This window comes from Drosophila elegans, unplaced genomic scaffold (genome assembly GCF_018152505.1).
Source record: "Drosophila elegans isolate 14027-0461.03 unplaced genomic scaffold, ASM1815250v1 contig_149, whole genome shotgun sequence".
Taxonomy (NCBI): Eukaryota; Metazoa; Arthropoda; class Insecta; order Diptera; family Drosophilidae; genus Drosophila; species Drosophila elegans.
The window spans coordinates 15,769,778-15,790,114 of NW_024545513.1; the positions used below are offsets into that span (position 1 = coordinate 15,769,778).

The following is a 20,337-nucleotide window of genomic DNA, read 5'->3' on the forward strand; positions in this document are numbered from 1 at the left end:
TTTTACAGTGAAAAGTAAAAATGGCTGCATTTCCATGACTATTTTTCTTTCGGTGTAGCTGTTCCCACACAAAAATACTTCTGTCAAATAAAATTACTAGGCTCTTTTATAATTAATGCCAAATTTTCTTTTAAAAATGGTAACGTTTCTATTTATGATACTCTGCTTTAGATGCTATTACTATTCTTCTTTTATCTTTCGGCACATTATTGGAGAAATCAAAATTAAAATAAATGTCCTAAGACACAATAAATAAACCAAACAAAAAGAAAGAATGAAAAATTGATAAGAGATAAACATAACTACAGCATCGCAGACTTTGTTGATAATGCAGTCGAAGGTCGGTAAAACAAAATGGGAGGCCGACTTTAAGACCGATCTCCATTTCAATCAATCTGCCGACATGGACGAGGTGAAGTCCAATGATGATTTGATCAAGGAGTGGCCAGTTTCCTGTAGCATCTGATAGCCCGATGATCATTCACGATTTTGGCACCATAGGCGAGAAATTGCACCAGGAATTAACCTGCTGCCACGGTCCCCATGCTGGCCATTAAAAATAAACATGCTATCGATGTGCCAAATATTGGGGTTTAGTAGTATATAGTATCTGTACTAAATGGCCGCCGAATGTCCAGCTGTTTGGCACTGGGTTATTCCCACATAGCCCTGTTTTGGGGTCTCAATATTTGATGTGGGACTGCGGACTTATGGTTGGGTGGGTCAGTTGCCGAACTTCGAACTTGTTTGCGGTTGACACAATGTGTCGTGTCTCCCATCGAAGGGTTATACATATCACGGTGCGGTTCTGGAAAGTTCAAGCGGTATCTTAAGACCTACAATAATAATACAAATAATGGAAGAAGACAATTTACAGATACTGATTTCAACAAAAACTATAGAGGCTTTAAAAAGTTGCTTAACAAAGTTTACAGAACAAAAACTGTTTTATCTGTTTGTTGCAGGGAAAATTATAGAGTATAGAATGCCACATGTTTAACAAAAGGTATTTTAGGCTTTCATAGTTTTTTCAAAAAAGGAGAATACTTTTTCATTTCAAGAAATGATGCATTGCATTAAAATAGTAGTCATTTTAGATTGGATAAGAATGATTATTGCATAAACATATATATCACTTGAAATTTATTTTACCATTCAATTGCCTTTTTTATATTTTGGCTTAAGACTTATCTATTTAAAAACTTTTATTTATCACAAGATATTTACTCAATTAATATTTTTTTTAATCCTACGTTTTGTTTTACATTTATTTTATTTTATTTCTATTCTATGCTAGTTTTGTTTTGTAAACAATTTGTCAAGGCTTTTTTTCCCAATCAGTTAAAGTTGCTTTTGTTATTTGAGACTTGGCGAGCGGAGAGCTCTTTGATTTCTTGTCTTCATTAATAAGCCTTTTATGGGCACCCTCCACTTGCCGGAAAAGCCAATTTGTTAACAATCGAATCGGAGATCGTGTGCGGGCATGGGAATAGGAATGGGGACTGATATATATTATGGAGGGGGAGTTCGAGTGCCTTCGAGGCCTCTGGAGTGTGGGTGATTGATAGAGTTGGCCGGCACCTGAGACCGAACTCGAAATCGAAACTCTCGAGTGCTGCTGTCGAGTGTGTTTGCCTGCCTGCCAAAAATTAAGGACAGCACGCGCTGGCAATTGGGAATGGTTATGGGTTATGCGCCAAGGGCTATGGTCTATGGGCTATGGTGTGTGGGCTGTGGGCCATGGGTTATGTGCCAGGAGGGACTGCCACTGGCGTTGGGTGGATTATTTTACCTATGAGGGGAAGGGGTCGACAACCACATCAACCACCGCGGACAGGGCGCACTTTCGTCATGCTCGATTGTGCCGAGAACAAGTGGCAACTGCAACAGCAACAGTAGCAGCAATACCAACAGCAGCAGCAACAGCAACAGCAACACCAGCTAAGAGCAACAGCAACACGAGCAACTACAACCTACAACTAGCTGGAGGCCCGGTACAAAAAAAAAAAAAAAAAAAAAACAGGTTGCTGGTGTAATTTGATTACAATCAACTTCTAATAGAGCAGCAACCACCACCACCACCACTTGGGCCTTAAGCCCCCTTTCGGGAAATTCTTTGCTGCGGAACGCCCAGTTCGAGTTGAAGTACAATACAATTAACGACACGAATCATGATGTGCTTACCTGGCAAACGACCGTCACGTGGCACGTTCCCAGAAGGCTTACACGTCACAATTTTAATTTTATTAAAGAAACATTTCAAATTAACCGCACACACTTACATCTATATATGTAGTTTGTGTGTGTATCTAGAAGGTAGACATGCGTGTGACCATCGAAAACGGAAATTGAAGTTCTCGGCTGTCCCAATGCGATGGTTTCCTTTTCCCCCTTTCCCCCTTTCCCTCTCCACTTTTCCGTTTCCCCGCTGAAAACCCCTCTTTATCGGGGAGTGACTTTCATAATTTGCAGCCCAGCATTCTAGACATTGGCTAATACGCCATATCCGAGCCACACTTATATACACACAGGTGACCGCAAAAAAAGGAGGGGGTCCTGGTTGGGTTCAATCAACCATTGGGCTTCAACTTCCGGACCTGGGACTTGGCCCCATACACATATGCCTCTGTTTTCTACACTAGATCGGCTTCGTTGTCCTGGCTAATCAAACAAAGCTGCAAAGGATTTGGAATGAAACTGCTGTTTGAAACTACTGTTTTCAAGGGAAATAACACGATTCTAAAACTGTGATGCAATTCATATCAAAGGATTATAATAATAGTTCCTTGCTAGGGTGTTATTATTACGTTCTAATATTTAAAAAAATAATTTTCTAAAATATCCATCAAATTAGAAGGGTACAAGTAAAAGTTAAAGAACCCCCGGAAATCTAATTTTAAGATGAACGAAATAGGTTATTTCCAGTTAAGTAATTACAAAAAAAAACAATACAAGTAAATATTTCAAAACTGTAAAAACTGTAAAACTGTATATAACTTGAGTTCTCCCAAAGACTTAAGCTCGCAATCCAGCGGTTTTAAAAATCCTTTAAATAACAACAAGTTATAAGAAGCGAACATTTTTTTTCGAAAGTTAAGCTTAATTTGGGTAGTTGCTTTTTTAAGTTCTAATTAAACTTTTAAGATATTTCAAAATAAGAATTATCGAAAATATATTTGCTTAAGATGCTTAAGATGTTCCATAATCTCCAAAATTAAAGTATTTTTTAGGATATTCTTAAAGACATTTTAAAATAAAAATTGTGGACTTTTTTCCAGCGTTTTAATTATTTGCTTAGCACGTTTAAGATGTTCCATAATCTCCAGAACAAAAGTGTTTCTTTAGGGATTTTCTCAAAGATGTGTTCAAGATGTTGCATAATCTCCGGTTGAATTAGTGAATTCCCCCAATAATTGAAGACTTCTTGGCCAGGACTCACCTGCAATGGACGTTGCGGGGGCCCACTCATGGAGTGATGGTGGTACATGACGTCGTGCTTGATTTGGGAGGGCATTTGGCTATGTACATGCTGGGCTTGATGCTTCTGGATGTCGACGGCGGCCAGGGCCTCCGCTCTGCTGAGGATGCCATCGTTGATGCCCGCGAAGATATCACCCTGGAGTGGAGAAAAAAAAACAAACAGATCGGAAATGGGTGTAGTCAGTAGGCCCAGTTGGAAAAGATTTGTTTTGGGGATGCAGGGATATTGATATATGTATGTATATATGGTCCACAGGCAAGAACACAATCGAAACAATAGGGAACAGAGATCAAATCACCCAAATCCAATTAGAATTTTTTTGGCTACACGTTGGCATACATATAGATATACTGAGACATATATGTATATATAGGTCGGCGTTCGGCGAGAGAGATCAAATGCATACGTATCAAAAATGAATTTCACAAAAAGGAAAATTAATCAACTGGCTTGTAATCAACTGTAGTTGTAGTTGTAGTTGTAGTGTTTAGATGATAACTTACATTCTGACGTGCTGACCACGAATTGCATAATAGGGAAGCATCTTCTAATAAACGACTCTGAAAAGACGGAACAAACATCGATAGTATTGTGTAAAGATTGATGTGCCACTGCAGCAATTATTTTTGTTTGGTTTGGTTTGGTTTGGTTTGGTTTGGTTTTTTTTATTTTTATTTTGTAAGAAAAGAAGTTCTTGAGATTCCACGACCTTAAAGCCTTTAACCAGCTCGGCTCGTATTGATTTTTTGCCGGTCCCCCCACACACAACCCACCGTTCCACTAGCTCCACTGGTTTTTAAATAAATAATATCAAAAGTTTTTCGGATCCCGTGCCCGTTTGCTCATCTTCATGTCGTCGCCGTCGTCGTGGTCTTTATTATTCCAGTCTTATCGATTTTATATTTTATATATAGATATATATATATATACATACATATATATATATGTACGTTGTGCATGGAGCAAACTCCTTCTGTGCACGAAGCTCGCACGAATTTTTCAGTTAATCAATTATTTAGATGCGCACAAACTTCAAAACGCCGCACGACGAAAACGAAAGACGAAAATAGAGGGGGTTAAGTGTGAATGAGATGGAACCCACATGGCCAAGAGGCCAAGAGGCATTGGCATCCGCATCGGCATCGCCATCGCTCACTTTTTGCGGCCCATTTGCAGGCGAAAGGCGTAATTCGAAGGACTCGCAGATACACAGAAAAAATGGGCTTTTAATTGGTTTCCCTTAATTGGGAAGAATTTCTTGTCGCACAGATATTATCTAATCTATCTAATTAATTACCACTATTTAAAACATGTATTATTAAAATAGCTGTACATACAATGTCACTTAAGTAAAGTTACATGTAGGTATTAGAACAAATAGCAAATATATTTGCTGATTTTAAAATCTTTGTTATATTTAAATCAAATGTTTTTAAAACAGGTATCTCTTTGATACACCTTATTAATTTGTAAACAGCTGAAGTAGTACATTTCACAGCAACATTTTAAGGTCTTAAGCTTAAGTTTAAAGTTTGTTAAATAAAAATAAAGTCTTAAGGTTTAAAGAAATGGTTAAAGATGTTTTGAAATTGCCTTTTTTGTGTACAGAATTTAAATTCCATAAGTGTATTGTCTCTGTGTAGGACTATACCCCTCTCTATCGCCCCCACGCTACCCATCTCCCTCTCTCTGCGGCAGGCTGTCTCTTTTTGGCCCAAGGAGGACCGCAATAACCGGGCGGCGACCATTGTACAAATCAAAATGTTGTGCATTCTTAATGACGTCTTGGCCCATTCGACCAGTCGACCATTTTACCATTTTACCATGCGACCATGCGACCATGCAACCATGCGACCATGGCCGACCCCTTATTGTCGCTTAAACTTGGTCGAAAGGGGGCGTTGGTCGTTGGTGGGGGCGTGGCACTGGAAAGGGAGGCTTGTGCAAATAATCTGACAGCGACAGTTTGTTTGCACTTGCAAGTGGGTGCGGGTGTTCAAAGGGTTGGGGTCTTGTTACCGACAGATCCTTTAATGGCCACGTTTATGCGTGTCCCCTTTACAGGATGCCAAAGTAACGGATGCCAATGACTACTTTACAGTCTTCATCTGGGTCGAGACATAAAGGACCGAACAAAAAAGGGAAGAGGTGAGATAAGTCGGCTATATTTACAGAACAAGTACTCGACATTATATAAAATTCTATGCCAAAATTGTATCTAAATATCCTTTAAAGCATAAAACTCTTATAGGGTTCGAAATTTTAGTTTTAAATCAAAACATAAAAATTACTTTTATCATCTATAAGAATACACTTTTACTTTTATAAATGTTTTTCAATTATTTGGTTTTAGAAAAACTTTTTGAAACAAAGTTTTTTCTGCTTCAACTTTAAAATTTTATTAATTCCCAATTATTATACCAAATGTAATAGAAATTTTTAAAGAATTTAATTTTGTGTTTTATTTGTTTGTTTAAAATGATAAAAATTTAATGATGAAATAGTTTAAACGCTGATGAGGAAGCCAAAAAGGATCTAATTTACTAAATAGAGATAAAACATTTTGGCAAGAGTTGGCCTTTGATTGTAATCGTTCAGAGCTAAATTAGCAAATTAACTTCACCCACAAGGACTCTAGAATTGTAAACATCCTGCCTTACAGCTTCTAGATGTGTTTATTACCCTCTGCAGGGCCAACAAAATGCGGAAAACACTCCTGACCAGAATTCGCAACAGTTTGTTGGCCAATAAATTTTGCGCCGCAATGCAAGAGTAAATTAATTTATGAATTAATATGCGCAGTCATTCATCAAATTATGCAGCGCCAGGACCTGGTGCCTTCTCTTTCTAGTCACGACCTAGGCCAGGCTTTGAGAGGGAGAGTGGGAGAGAGAGAGAGGGAAGATGTCCGGGGCCCTGTCTTGACCTGCTCGCACACTCACACACACACACACACATCGCAGTGCAGGTTGACACTTGCACATAAATTCTTTATTAGTGTGAAAAATTAATCAAGTGAACTGTTTTTTTTTCCTTTTCGTCCTTCTCTTTCTGTCTCGCACTTGTTTGTGTGTGTGTGTCCGTTTTTCTCCACGTGAGTCTCCCATGTGTGTTCCTTATATATATATCATTTCTCTTTTTTTTCCTGTTTGTTTTGTGGGAATTTAATATTTATGATGTGTGCAAATAGATACGCAATGCTGAATGCTTAATTTTATCGATTGCGCTGCAAAACAAGCCTCCAAATTCTGGAGCAATTAAATTCCAAGGGAATACTTTAAAACACCCGCAGGATATCATTTAAGTTAAGCTACATTTTGAGTTAGTAATATAAGAAAGTTAAAGGAGTTGTTCGATGCTATTACAAGACAGATAAGTAGACAGTCTTTCAGATTTAAAAACAATTTTGTTCAACTTTTAAAAAACTACTATTGGAATATAATTAACTTAAACTAAAGTAAAAGCATTTCCTTCTAATTTATAAAAATATTATGTAAATTTCTTGTTTTAACATCATATTTTTACTTAAAAAAATATTTCTGTATTTAAAATAATATATATATATGTATGGTAAAAACAAACTATCTTTCTCTTTGAGCACTTAAAGGACTTTGTTCATATATTAATGACAATATTCCCATTTCCTCTGTTTAATCTTTCATTCAGCTGGAACTGTGCTGCTAATCCTTCAATTTAATTCCTTTATCCGACTTCACTCATTTTGTGAATTACGGGTTTTATATTTCCTGCGCCTTCGCTTTCATTTGTTTTTGTTTTGCCGATAATTTGTCAATTGTTTGCCTGCTGGTTTTCGTTTTAATGTCGCGCCCATTTAATGCAGTTTATGAATATTTAAATCAAATTAACGCCGCCGCTGTCCATTTAACGCGGCAGGCAAACAATTCAAGTTAAATGACAGTGCCAAAAACTCCGCCCCTTGAAAAATCTCACTTCTTTGGTTTTTGGTTTTCGTTTCTCGTTTCCTGTTTTTTTTCTTCCTTCAACGAGTTTATTACGGCGTCCTGGGGATCGGCGACAAATTTCCATTTAATGGACTGCAAGGCGTTAAGTGTTTTTGTAACCAGCCAAAAAGCGCGTCTCTGTCGGTGTCCCACCCCCTGCAATTTCCCCCTGCGTTTTCCCCCCGCCTTTTCACCGGCTTAATGCCCAGCCAAGGGTAGCACATAAATCCTATAAATCCGCCGCTTTGATCATTCAACAGCTCGGTCCGCTGGCAGCTTCCAAAAAGCCGAAAAGTGGCTAACGGCCAGCTGAAGGGGGTGAGAGGTCAAAGTTGAGTGAGGAGGGGTGGGGTGGTTGAGGCGAAAGACAAATCCGATAAGCAAATGTAGTTGTTGCCTCTTAAAGAAAAATACACTTGAAGTGATTTTCTTTTTTTGTTTTTGTTCTCCCTTTTTTTATATTTTTGTGTTTAAAGTGCTTCTCTGTCGGATTAATTTAAGGACTTGCAGGCGGGGTTGGAAAATCCACAAGAAAATCCGTGGTCGGCGGGGTGAAGAATAAAAGGTGCCCCCTCCCCACACTGCCATTCACCTGTTCAGGCAATCAACTTTTTTTTTCGCCCGACCCTGGACATTTTCGTCCAATTTTCAAGTCTCTTTTCTCATTTGTTTATGCACATTTTATGCCCTAGCAAAGGGTAGCACAACTTGAGGGCAAACTCCAGACATTTTTCCTTCATAAAACGCCATGCCACTTAGTTTTTATTGGTGTTTCTAAACATCAATTGAAATTCAAGTAGCGACTTTTTAAATTTCCATATTTAAGGAGCTTACTTTTGGGGCATTTTAAGTCTGAGACCGCACTAATACTATATCAGGATTAGTTTATTCTCTTTTGTAAGTTAAGATAATTTATTTTATTTAATTTTTATTCTATTTACTTTTCTGCACTTTTCTTTATTCTTTTTGTTTTTTAAATCGATTGTTTTATTTTAGTTATCATAAATGATTATAATTTTAATTTAGTTGAAAAAATTAGATATTCAAACTTTAATGCACTTACAAAACTTAATGTTTTAAGAGATTGTCTTTTAAAAGTACTGATTTAAAGTTGATCATAAACTATAATCATTATAACGAATACATATGTTAAGTATTTATAGCGAAACACCCTTTAAAGAGAAATTTTTTACCCAGGGTAAAACCGCATTCGTTCAGCAAGCTCATATTTTTCCCCGTCTTTGTTCTTCTACTCTGTGCTGCTACATTTTTTATTTGTCTAGCTGGTCAGCAGCGCATACAAATAGTTGGTAAATAATTAATGCAAATGAATTTCAAATCACTTTTCAAGGTTACTGCACAACCCTTGAGTTTGGGTTCGTTTAGTGGGCACCGTTAGACCCATAAAACCGGGAAACTTTAACGACATTCACGCCGTAATTAAGACAAATATGTACCGGAAATTCTCGCAGGCAGAAGTGGAAATGCATTTCCATATCCATTTCCGTTTCCTATTACTTTTTACCTGTATTTCTGGCCCCCAGACTGGCGGCATCAATAAACCTGTCTGAGAACTGTCGGTAATAACCATTTAATGTCTGCTCATGTTCCCATTCAATTTTTAACTCAAAGCTCATAAAAGATTCAGTAGGACACTTGGCAAACTGCGAGACGCCTGCCAAATACTCGGTATTATTCGTTATTAATGCATTCAGGCAGGAAAAACAGGGCATCCCTAAGCTCTATATATTGCTGAGCTGGTTTCCAAGTCGGGGGGATTTGTTCAGCTGCGGAATGCGAAAGAAAGTATGAATGGAAAGCCTATTTGCGGGTCACAGGAACAGGTTGTGATATAATGGCAAACTTTCCCTATTTGATATTGTTATTTGCTTGGTCTCAACGAGAAATGTTGCTTGAAACCCTGATTACACTAAGTAAATGAAAAAGTTATCATAAAATATGTTTAAGAGATATATACAAAATAGTTTTAATCAAATCAGAAACAATGTAAGAACAAACTCCAACTAATTGACCTAATCTAATTTCATTGACAATAATGTATATAAAACTTGTATGCATTAGATAAAATTACCAAGTGTTAAGCAAATGATTTCTCTTGAAATAAATATGAAATATGCAAGGGAAAAATGTCTTGAAACATAATTATTAGAAGATAAAACTTTCGTTCATTGGTTTTAATACAAAACAAATGAATTATAGAATTACATTCAAGGGAATTCATACAAATTTGAGCCTTTACTTATATGTTGAATTTATCTTTTTTCATACTTTTCTTATTTATTTTAAAGGATATACATAGTCAAATAAATTCAAATATTTGTTGACAATCCATATATTTTAGCTTTAAGAAATTATATCATTTACTATCGGTTTACTTGCAGCTTAAATATGGTTCTAATAATCTTTTCAAATTCGGGGATAAGAAAAAATATTATAAAATATGGTTTCTGATTTATGTTTACATTAGCTACTGAGCAGAAGCTTGATATTATCGATTACTATTACCCCAAAATTTAAATAAACAGGCTAATAATATGTAATTTAATAAATTAAGCACATATCAAGCGATTTTAACCTCACCTCTCTATGACAAGTAAACTGAAATTAATTGATGGATACACATTGTAAGAAAATTGTTATAGTCCATGAACGATGGGATGACTTTTAGTTTTTTGATTGCATAAAGTTTTTGATTACATACCATCGCAAAATCAATTAGTTTTGCAATGATTCAGGGAAATTTTTTGAAGAAAACGTACTGATGCAGAAATCATACCTCGATAGAATCGCAAGATGATGAGATGTGAATCTGTAGAAGGAAGGATATTCCGTAGTATTATAACTGTCTTATAAATGATCATTATCTACTGGTATGAATAATGTAAATGTATTTAAAATATATTTAATTAAATAACTGGGGCACATATTAAGCATTTAATCATTTCATCTTTTACTCAATAAATTCATAATATTGCAAGATCTTAAGGTTTTTTTGTATTGTTTATTATCAAACATAAGAAAAGCCGCAGAAAGCACACATAAGTAAATACAGTTTGATATTAATGGGAAATTACTTTTAAATTTAGCTAATACGAAATGGTTAAACCCATAGCTTTACTTAAACCATATCAAAGGATATATAAATTGTCATAAATATTCAGTAAATTATCATTGTAATGATATTTTGAATAAATTATTATAATTATTAGAAAATCAGTTTTCTTTGTTTGGAGCATCTTAGGAGCTTATTTTTCTAGCTTTTTTCTATAAGATCATGACTGAAATATTGATTCCTTTGAATTTATCATATTAGTGATAACGGAACGGAGCGAAATACTTTAAAACAAGTATATTTCTCACAGAAATATTTTTAATATATTAAAATGACTTTTTGAAATATTATCATATTATATATTATTTAAGTTGCAAGGTATATGTCTAGGGCACAGATATTGTCTTGCCAATTTATTATTTATTATTAAGATATAAAAGCTTGAAGTTTTTTAGGACCAAAGGAAGGAAACACACTGAAAAAGTGGGCTGAGAATGTTGGTCTGAAATGAGACAACAAGCGATGGAGTTTTTGAAAGGATCTTAGGCCTTTTTATCAGAAATACAGCATAACTTGTCCTCATAAAGATGATATCGCCCGATGTATTCTTCGAACCATGGGAAGGACCAAACATACGGAAGGAATGTCCTAAGAATAAGCGATGGGGGATGGATGGATTGGAGGATCTTAGGCCTGTCCAACAGAAATACACCTCAACTCTTGGGTTGGCTTGGATTTTGAGTGCTGGGAATGTAGCGACGGGACTGGCTGGCAATACTTACAGATGGATTTGGCATGCAGCGACGCATTTGCTCCGAACTTCGATAGGAGGGACTGTAGCGTCCTGGAAAACAACTGGGCGCTGACATTTTCATTTTATCCGTCGTCGAGTACATCGACATTGTCATGCAGCCGCCGACGAAATCCTCCTCCAGCTTGAACGCCCTGGAGGCGTCGAAAGTGGTTGGCGAGTAAATTTTGAAGCACTTACTGGGACAACTTTAGCGCGTGTCCTGCATGCAGGACATCAACAAATATCAAATGCACTGGGTCGGCTCGATTGCGACCTATTTTTTTTTTATTTTTCTTGGTATTTCGCTTCGATTCGCTTTCTTCGAATATCTCGTTTATCACTGCACTTTTATTTCTAAATTTGTTTCCGTTGACCGGTTAGTTTTTTGCTTTGATATATTTTTTCTTCGTATTAATTTGATTTAGGCGCGATTATTTGACAAAACTGAGAAAAAAAGCACAGTAAAAAAATGTTGCCAAAGAAGTTAAGGAAAGGTTTCAAACTGGCCGCCGTCGGTGACTTTTTTGGACTGTAATTGGATTACGCGCACTCGAGAAAACGGTAAAAACGGTTTGGCGTCGGCGTTCAAACTGTTTACCGTCTTTTTTTGGGCGATTTCCGTTTCCTGTTTTCCTTCTATTTTCTTTTTTTCCTGCGTATGTACGTGTGTGGATGTGGATGTGTGTGCTTTTGTACCGCTTGACAATACCGCTACCGTACGGCTACCGCTACCGCTACCGCTGGCCGCCCCGCGTTTATTTTTGAGCACGAATTCAACTATTTTCGTTGACGCAAAACTGAAAAAACGCCAGCGCACAGGACACAGATTTCACAACTAGACAAGCGCGCGTGGTGTTGTGATAAAGAATTCTATGATGAGTTTCGCTAACTTCAGAGTTTATTTTCAATGGGGCGGACGACATGTTTTCATTATTTATCAGCGTGGGCGTGGCCCCTTTTCGCTGCCTCAAAATGGCAGCCGCATTCCTTATATAATGCTGACTGAGCTCCTTTGATTGGTCGCCCATCAGGAGCGGGCTGCGCTGCCGGCGCCTTCGTTCAGCTGGAATTGGGCAGCCAGCGGTGTGTCTCTACCCGGCGAGTCCTTCCAAACTTGACGAAGCCAATGCCAGCGTTAGTGGTGCGGCGTCTGCGCAGTGGTTCGGTGGGTGGCACTATGGCAGTTACAGTGCCACCACCCCCTTACCTTTTAACACCCCCCCCCCCGACATTCCCCTTTTTGGAAAACCCTAACCCGCGTCCAGCATATGGCACAATTTTTTTTCTCCACATTTTCGCCTCTTTTTTCGGTGGGACGGTGGGTGGCTGAGCCTCAACAAAAGGCAAAAAACGGCCAACAATGCCAAACAAAAATGGGCGTACATGTTAGTGCAACTGTGGAGGAGACAGGGGGGGCGGGGAAGCGTTCGTGGTGGGACAGGGATAGCCAGCAGGTGGGTCAGTCCAGAGGGGGAGTATCGGAAGGAGGCCTAGTTGTTGCAGTGCAACTGTTAAAAGCATGCAGCATGGCAAATCACCCAAAGGGTGTCCCGATCTTTGTTACCCCTTCGGCAGGTGTACAGGGTGCTTTAGCTAAAGAAAACTATGAATGGTAAACTTAAAAAAAAAATGATGCTGCCACATCTATTTTAAATTTAATTAAATAATATTTATCATCAACTGTTTTGGCTTTGCAACGCAACAAATCAAAATTCCTTTTCGTTTAAAAAACCATTGACTAAATATAAGAGAATTTTTAAAGTCATTATCTCTTAGAAAAATCATAAGGGTTTATGTACAGTAAAAAAAACTGAAAAAAGAAAATTTTTTAAAATTTTTTCAGAGAAAACTACTAAATTTAATTATCTCATACCTTGCAAACATATTATGTTATATTTTAACGGTATTTTATGACTAAGTGTTGCGACAAATATTAATTTGAAAAGGAGCTACAGCTAGTCCTTCGGCAGATCCTCTTAAAATTGGCGTTTTGCGTTGACCACTATGTCTTTAGACTGGATCCTCTGAATTTAAAAATCAAACAGATTTCGTTTAAACATTCTCAAAAAAATGAATTTTTAGTGAAATTTTGGTCTTAAATTTGCTTTAAAAAATATATTTATCGAAAAAAAAATGTTTATTGAATAACCAAAAAATATATTTAAGAATCTCAAGTAAATTATAAGATTTCTAAAAATCATTTAAAATATTTTTTATAATTCTAAATTTCGTATTGCTACTGCCATCTATGTGTGAAAGCTTCGTTTGAAAATACAAAAAGCTGTTTATGTAAATCCTTTGAGCTTTGGCTTTTAAAGTATGTTCCACACTTAAAGCTTTAACAAAAGCCTCAGGTTTAGACAGAGGCTATATGCTTTTCTTAGAGACCCTGAAAGTTAAAAAAGCTATTATCAAGGACTTACCAAAAGCTTTGGTCCTTTTAGCTTTTTTTAAACATTCACCAAAGTTACCTTCTTTTTGAAAGCTTTGAATGGAGGTTTGTTAGGATATATAAGACGACATTTCCGTAAATCCCTTCAAAAATCCAACCCAAAAGTAAACACACTTTAATTTTGTAGTTTTTAAATCCACTTCATTGTTTCTCATTCGATTTTTTGATTTTCGTTTTTGTACAATTATCTAATACGATCCATCGTTAATATTTCACAAGTTATTGTAGAGTCGTGTATAAAACTTTTTACAAGGATAGTCCAAATGGGACCTCAACGTGATCAAAGGATAAGTTGCGGATGAATTGAGTTGAGTTGAGTTTGGGTGAGCGATGAAGCACAACATGGCCTATAATGAATTTCATAAATTCGTTCAGGAATCATAATACCTTGTTGTATAGCCTATACCAAATACGTACATATATCAACCTAAAGTAATGCGTAATATAGGTATATCTTGCCTAGAATTTAAACTAAGGTTTGAACTAATACGCCAAGCGAGCAGCAAACGATTGGGAACGAACTGGGTTTGGGTTATTCGGAGGCATGGGGCATTACTATCTATATTGCAAACTCCCAGTGAGATCTATGGTCCTACGATATATATCGTGATGAGCTGCATTGCAATTCCGGATGCCTTGTTCATCGTTGCAATTGTGATTTTCGTTTGCGGTTTCTTTCTTGTATTGTGTTGGTGGTACTAATTCGATTCCCCCTTCTCGTTGCCCGGAGTTTAAAGTAGTGCATTTGACAATCCTACGGCTCCTGGCGCCCCAACAATCCGTAGACTATCCGCCTCCGGTTCTGCACCTCCGCCCTCATCGACTCCGTATACGGATCGAATGACAGCAGGCGCTTCTTCCGCCGGAAGATGCCCTCCTTACGCATGATGGCGCACCGCATCAGCGGCTCGCTGACCGGGAACTGCAGGAACTCCAGGATGGAGCGCAGCTCCCGCTCCGTGTGGTGGACCAGGTCGTCGTAGAACACCACCTTGATGCTGCCCGTGAAGTTGCGCGCCCAGCTGAGGTTCATCATCTCCCATCCCTTGAGCTTGTTGCTCACGAATTGCTGCCAATCTGCAATGGGAAAAAACTATTACTTATATTGTAGGTCATTAAGAAAAAAAAAACTCATAAAGTGAAATGATTAACGGCAAGGCCACTTTTTAACCCAATTAAAAGGGCCTACATGTTTGTTAGTCTGGTAAAATATATCTTCTTTCATATAAAGGGGTTAAACTTCTCTTAATATTTAATATTAAGTCTGTTTTAAAAATAGCTTCTTATTTAATTTGAAAATTGTTTCAAAATAAAATGCAATTGCAATTGGCTTTTTTAAACAAATTATTAATCCAAATTAAAATTGACAATTGCCTATGTATTTATATATCATACATAACTTAATTTAAAGATTAAAGCTAAGATTTTAGCTTTGAAAGACTTTAAATATTTTGATATAATAAGAACTTTTAAATTGATATTTCCGAATTAAAGTACTGTAGTTCCTTAAACCTATTATAATATTTTCTGATATTATCACTTTAACGTTTTCATTATAGGTACCTAATAAAAAAAAAACCATTGAAAAATATCTTCAGATTAAATCGGGTATTATCCAAACATCTTTTAAGATTAAGCTTTCTGTGCGCTTAAATAAAATGAAATCAAATGAACTTGCATAAATATTAGGTGATGAGCCTATTATAATAGTTTCTAATGCCTAATTGCCGCAATTGGATTTTATTAGTAGAGTATACATAACCAGATCGTACATTTCCCTTTGGTGCGCTTGTAGCGATCCGGCGATGCGAATCCGATGTGACCGCCACTCTGGCGATTGAACTCGGCGATGATGGCCTTCTCGGGATCGCGGACCAGGAGGATGGCCTTCGAGAAGGGCGCCCAGGCCTTGCTGCCCCACTCGTGCGTCTTCACCAGCAATACTGAGCTGTTGCAGACGTTCTCCGCCGGAAAGCCGGTCTTCAGCAGGCCATAGTCCTTGTAGATGCTGCCCGTGAGGATGCCGGTCGACTGCTGGAGCAAGTAGCGCAGCCAGGTGTTCCCGCTGCCCGGGAAACTGGCCAAGGCGGTCAGTGCTGGCAGCGACTGCAGGGCGGCACTCACGTCGCTGGGCAGGGCCGCTGTAGGGTCAATGGGTTAGAGAGGTCAAAAAGGCCACATCCCTTAACTCAACTACTCACTGTAGAAGTCGGCCTTGTAGTCCGCGTAGATTGGAAGATCTCGATTTATGTACTTTAGGTCGCGACACCAGCGTATCGTCATTTTGCGGCTGGGCATCGGAAACCGAGGACTATGAAAGCTGGGAAACTGCAGATGACAAAACGGAAGAAATATTACACTTATATAGGGCTTTTATGTTCAATATGATGTGTTAAATAATTAAGTAATATTAACTTATTTTCTTCATTTTCGCAGCTAATTGTTTAAATGTGTTTTGAATTTAAACTGCAAGATAAAATGTAAGCAAGGGCTTAGTGTTCAATATGTGTTAATATATGATGATAAATAGTTAAGTAGAATTTTCTTATTCGGTTCAGTTCCGCATTTTAAATTTGACCTCAGAAATACATTTATTTCATTGTAAAAGTTATTTAAATATTCTTAAAAGTTCTGTAGCATCGCCAGTACTCTATTATTTTATTTAATCTAAAAAAACAAAAATGCTTAGTAATTTAAATAAGTCCTCTTTTATTTGAATTTTTATTAAAACATAAAAAAATAATTAAATTATTCTTTCGATTAATGGCACTCGAGCTGCTCACTTGACTTTATGATAAGCATTTTTAAGGGTCGTAAAAATGTATTATTTTATGGCACAATTGAAGTACATTTGGAACACTTAATTTCGTTTTTTCTTTCTGCCAGTGTACAGTATGGTAGGTATGTAATAGCTTGCCCAGCTATTTTCGTACTTTTCCCTTTGAATGCCACAGGCCACTCGTGTTTCATTGTCGCTAAATTGTAAAATTGTAAAAATGTAAAATTGTAAAATTCGTGACTCACCTCGGCGAAGCGTTCGATGCGCGGTCTTTTGGGATGCGAGCCGGGAATGTTGTTCATGGAGAGGAACAGAACGCCGCCTATGTAGATGATGATGGTTGCCGAGACACCGAAAAAGCGCCAGCCTTGTAGTGCCATATCGCCGTCTTTGCATTACTGAAATGATTATCGGGATTATCGGGTGTATCAACTGCGGTTTCATTGCCGAACTGGCAAGAGCTATGCGCTCCGCTCGTTTATGTAAAAATAATTCAAATGAACATGTTCGCATTAATGAACCCAATTATCTGGTCGAAAGACAAGGAAGCGGAATCAATTTTGTTTTTTTTTTTGAGTTGTTGATTTTGTTATGACAACGAAACAAATGCGCAAAGGACCAAAAAAAAAAAAAAAAACAGAAGCCATTTTCATGTCCATATCCTCGAGCACTCACTTGGCTAACTTGGCTGACTTGGCTCACTTGACTAACCTGGCCAAATGGGCCCGGAATTACCGACTTGGTAACCCCGACAACCCCGCAGTGCCAGCAGTGACAAAAGCGGAGCCAGGGAGCACTTGAGTTTGGGTTGCAAATGAAAACTGCGGAAAACCCAGTGAAAAATTGAGAGCTCGAACAAAATATACTCTTACCTAATGCTTGGGGGCCAAAATGATTGATATCTTTTCGTTCATGTTGATAAGGGTCTCCGGTGACTGATTGTCAATAATCGCACAGCCCCAAATCATTAGAGGTAGAGAAAATAAGTTCCTTTTTTTTACCAGGGGACACCCCATTAAAGTAAATTATAAAATAAGAAATGTAAATATATGGAAATGTTCATAATAATAGCTATACGAACATCATTAAAAAGTGCGTATGAGAAAAACTAAGAAGTACCAGGTTTTAAGCATTTAACATTGTAAACAAAAAACTAATTTAAAGTAAAGAAAGAAAAACTGCTAGGAAAAAGTTTTTGCATAATAGAGTAGAAACATAAGTATTTGTATGTGCAAACATTTTTAATGCAGTTCAAACTGCAGAAGCTTTTCAATTTCTGCATTTCAAAGCTTTCATATTCAATTATAATGATTAAAAACGGTTAAAAATAATGATGTAAGCAATGTAAATATCTCTTAAAATCTTCATAAAATAGTAAATGCAACAAAAGCCACCTTTCAGACCGTGATGAAAGATAATCTAGACTTGTTCGGATGAGAAAAGACTTATTCTGGAGAACACTTCTTAATAAGGTCCTAAACACCCTTTAGAAAAGGGCAACGAGGGGGGTAAGAGAACAAGAGAATAAAAGCCTTGTCATGTCTTCAACGGAATTCCTTGAGCTGCATAAAACGTTCACAAAATCCGCAAAAGGACACCCCATACACACACACACACACACACACACGCACATGCATGGCACACACTCACACACATGAGAAAGGCAAGCAGCTAAATGCGAAAATTTATGCAACAGCTGGACAAAGGCGGCGAGGGGCGCTCGAAGAGTCCTCGTCCTTGGCCTGCGGTATCCTTGAGGCACCGACAAACTTTGGCCGGGCCAAACGTCAGCGGATCCCGTCGAAAAAGCCGCTGGCTGGTGATGATATAAGATATGGTACTCCAACTTGGAAGACCGCGGAAGAGAACCGCATGCCACCCCGGAACTCCTTGAACCACCCACCCCACCACGTTGGCGGTGGTGGCCCAAAAACTAGTTCAACGCTGAAACAAGACGCAAACAAAAAGAAAACCCAAGGCGAAAAAAAGGAGAGCGGCATAAAAAATAGGAAAGCTGAACGTGCACTGCAGAAAAATAGTCAAGTCGGTATAATTATCAAAGGAAAAAAAGTTATAATCATAAAGCTTTAAAGCTAATACAGTTATTTTAGATATTAATAAAAATATACAAATTATTAATAAAATATAAAATGATAGAAATTATAAAGTTCCAATAAATTTTATAAATAATTTACCTAATTCAAATATTTCAAAATAATACATCAAACTTATAGATTACAAAGAACTTACTAGAAACAAATAAAGATATGTGAACATACATTTGTATCTGAGTAAATGTTTGTAAAACAATCAGAAAACTAATTTTTATAACTGCTGGCTTATACAAAAAAAAAAATTATCTGAATTATGTATAAACCTAAACAATAGCATCAAGTCTACATGATTTGTTAAATTGAAAGCACATGCAATAAATTTGATATGAGAATAAATTATTTAATGTATTTAGCTTAACCTTTTTGTTATGACAAAAACGAAGACGGTTTTATGCCACTAAACTGCTTGACGGTGTTGCCAATTATGTTTTAGTTTATCTCAGTGCATGCATGGGGCTGTGTAATGAAATGGCTTGGCAGCCGCAAAAAGGAAATAGAGAAATATCATAAAAAATGGGCTACGCGGTGGTCGAAAGGGGTTGGCTGGCAATAATTTGATTGTTTTGCGGCATAAATCAGACAAAAGCCACGCACATTAGCGCAGCCATTAGAACGGCAGAGCAGCGGAACCATCGCAGGTGGAACGACCCAGCCCACAGGTTTACATAATGCTTACAGGCGGTTCCCAGGCCTTCAACAAAAAATACAAAAAAGGAAAGAAAAAATGGGGGAGTTCCCCCAATCGCCATAAATATGCATTTTGATTGCGCGACCAGAGCCAAACAAATGTGCACAACAATCAAAAACAAGCACATCGCGGGGGGAGGCAATGTGGCATGAAACAATGCATGAGATCAAATAAACAATAGGTCTGCGAACGAATCGCTGATGCTACATTCCGCATTTTTCCCATTTTTCACATTTTCCCCCCCTATTTCAATGTGTATATTTATTTCGCACTTTTCGGGTCAGTGGAGATGTAAACAAATAATTTCATGATTTTCTATGTGAATGTTTGGTGAAAAACTTACCGATACCGATTCCGAATCCGGATCCTTTTTGCTCCTTTCACCACTCCCTCAACTAATGCACACACACACACACACACACACGCTCAGAATCCCAAAAAAAAAAAAACAAAAACCAGCTACATGTCACACGAAAACTCGCAATCTATGAGCTGCTGATGAATGGCGAATCACAAGTTTCCCATTTTCGCGATTTGCTATCAATAACGCCAAATAGCAAGCATACACACACTCACTCACACTCACACACACACACACGCACACACGGCCAAAAAATCACAGAAAAAACAAACAAAATCCAACGGCGGCAGCAGCAACAACAACAATCGCCAACAGGGCTAAACAAACAAAAAACGGGCAGCAGCAGCAGTAGCAGCAGCAAAACAAATGTGAACTATTTATTTGTGCCACTCGGACCACACGTCGTATGCGCAATGTTGCTCACTGAATGGCGGAGCGTGCTGTGTGCTGCGTGATCCGTGTTCCGTGTCCGAGAATTTCTGCCCTCGGAGCGGCAGAAGAAGCCGAATCCGCAGCACAACAGCATCAACATCGAGTTTTGGGGGATGAACGAAAGCTTTTTTTTCAGTGGCGTTGCCACCGCACTTGAAAGTTCCGCCATCCACCCCTTTATTCTAAATCAGCTGGCCAGCTT

General features: G+C 37.8%; 2 protein-coding genes across 13 annotated transcripts in view; both read right to left on the bottom strand.

The window, feature by feature from the left end:
- LOC108137720 (inhibitory POU protein) overlaps positions 1–12,154 on the bottom strand; it is a 34,588-nt gene extending 22,434 nt beyond the window's left edge. For 4 of the 12 annotated variants that reach the window (XM_017259608.2, XM_017259607.2, XM_017259606.2 and 1 more), the window contains exons 1-4: positions 11,299–12,154; positions 10,241–10,273; positions 3,985–4,041; positions 3,440–3,616 (exon numbers count right to left, since the gene is read on the bottom strand). In XM_017259608.2, coding sequence (XP_017115097.1) covers positions 3,440–3,616; positions 3,985–4,041; positions 10,241–10,273; positions 11,299–11,424 — 393 coding nt within the window. In that variant the 5' untranslated portion in view covers positions 11,425–12,154. The remainder of the gene's footprint in view (positions 1–3,439; positions 3,617–3,984; positions 4,042–10,240; positions 10,274–11,298) is intronic. The other 8 variants (XM_017259613.2, XM_017259611.2, XM_017259610.2 and 5 more) reach the window with 2 other exon arrangements.
- Positions 12,155–13,880: 1,726 nt separating this feature from the next.
- LOC108137759 (WSCD family member CG9164) lies at positions 13,881–19,989 on the bottom strand. Its single transcript, XM_017259661.2, has 5 exons — positions 19,686–19,989; positions 16,786–16,938; positions 15,963–16,089; positions 15,534–15,902; positions 13,881–14,838 (listed from the first exon to the last, which is right to left on the bottom strand). The coding sequence occupies exons 2-5, from the start codon at positions 16,918–16,920 to the stop codon at positions 14,516–14,518; spliced, it is 954 nt and encodes a 317-aa protein (XP_017115150.1). The 5' UTR covers positions 16,921–16,938; positions 19,686–19,989; the 3' UTR covers positions 13,881–14,515.
- Positions 19,990–20,337: the final 348 nt, after the last annotated feature.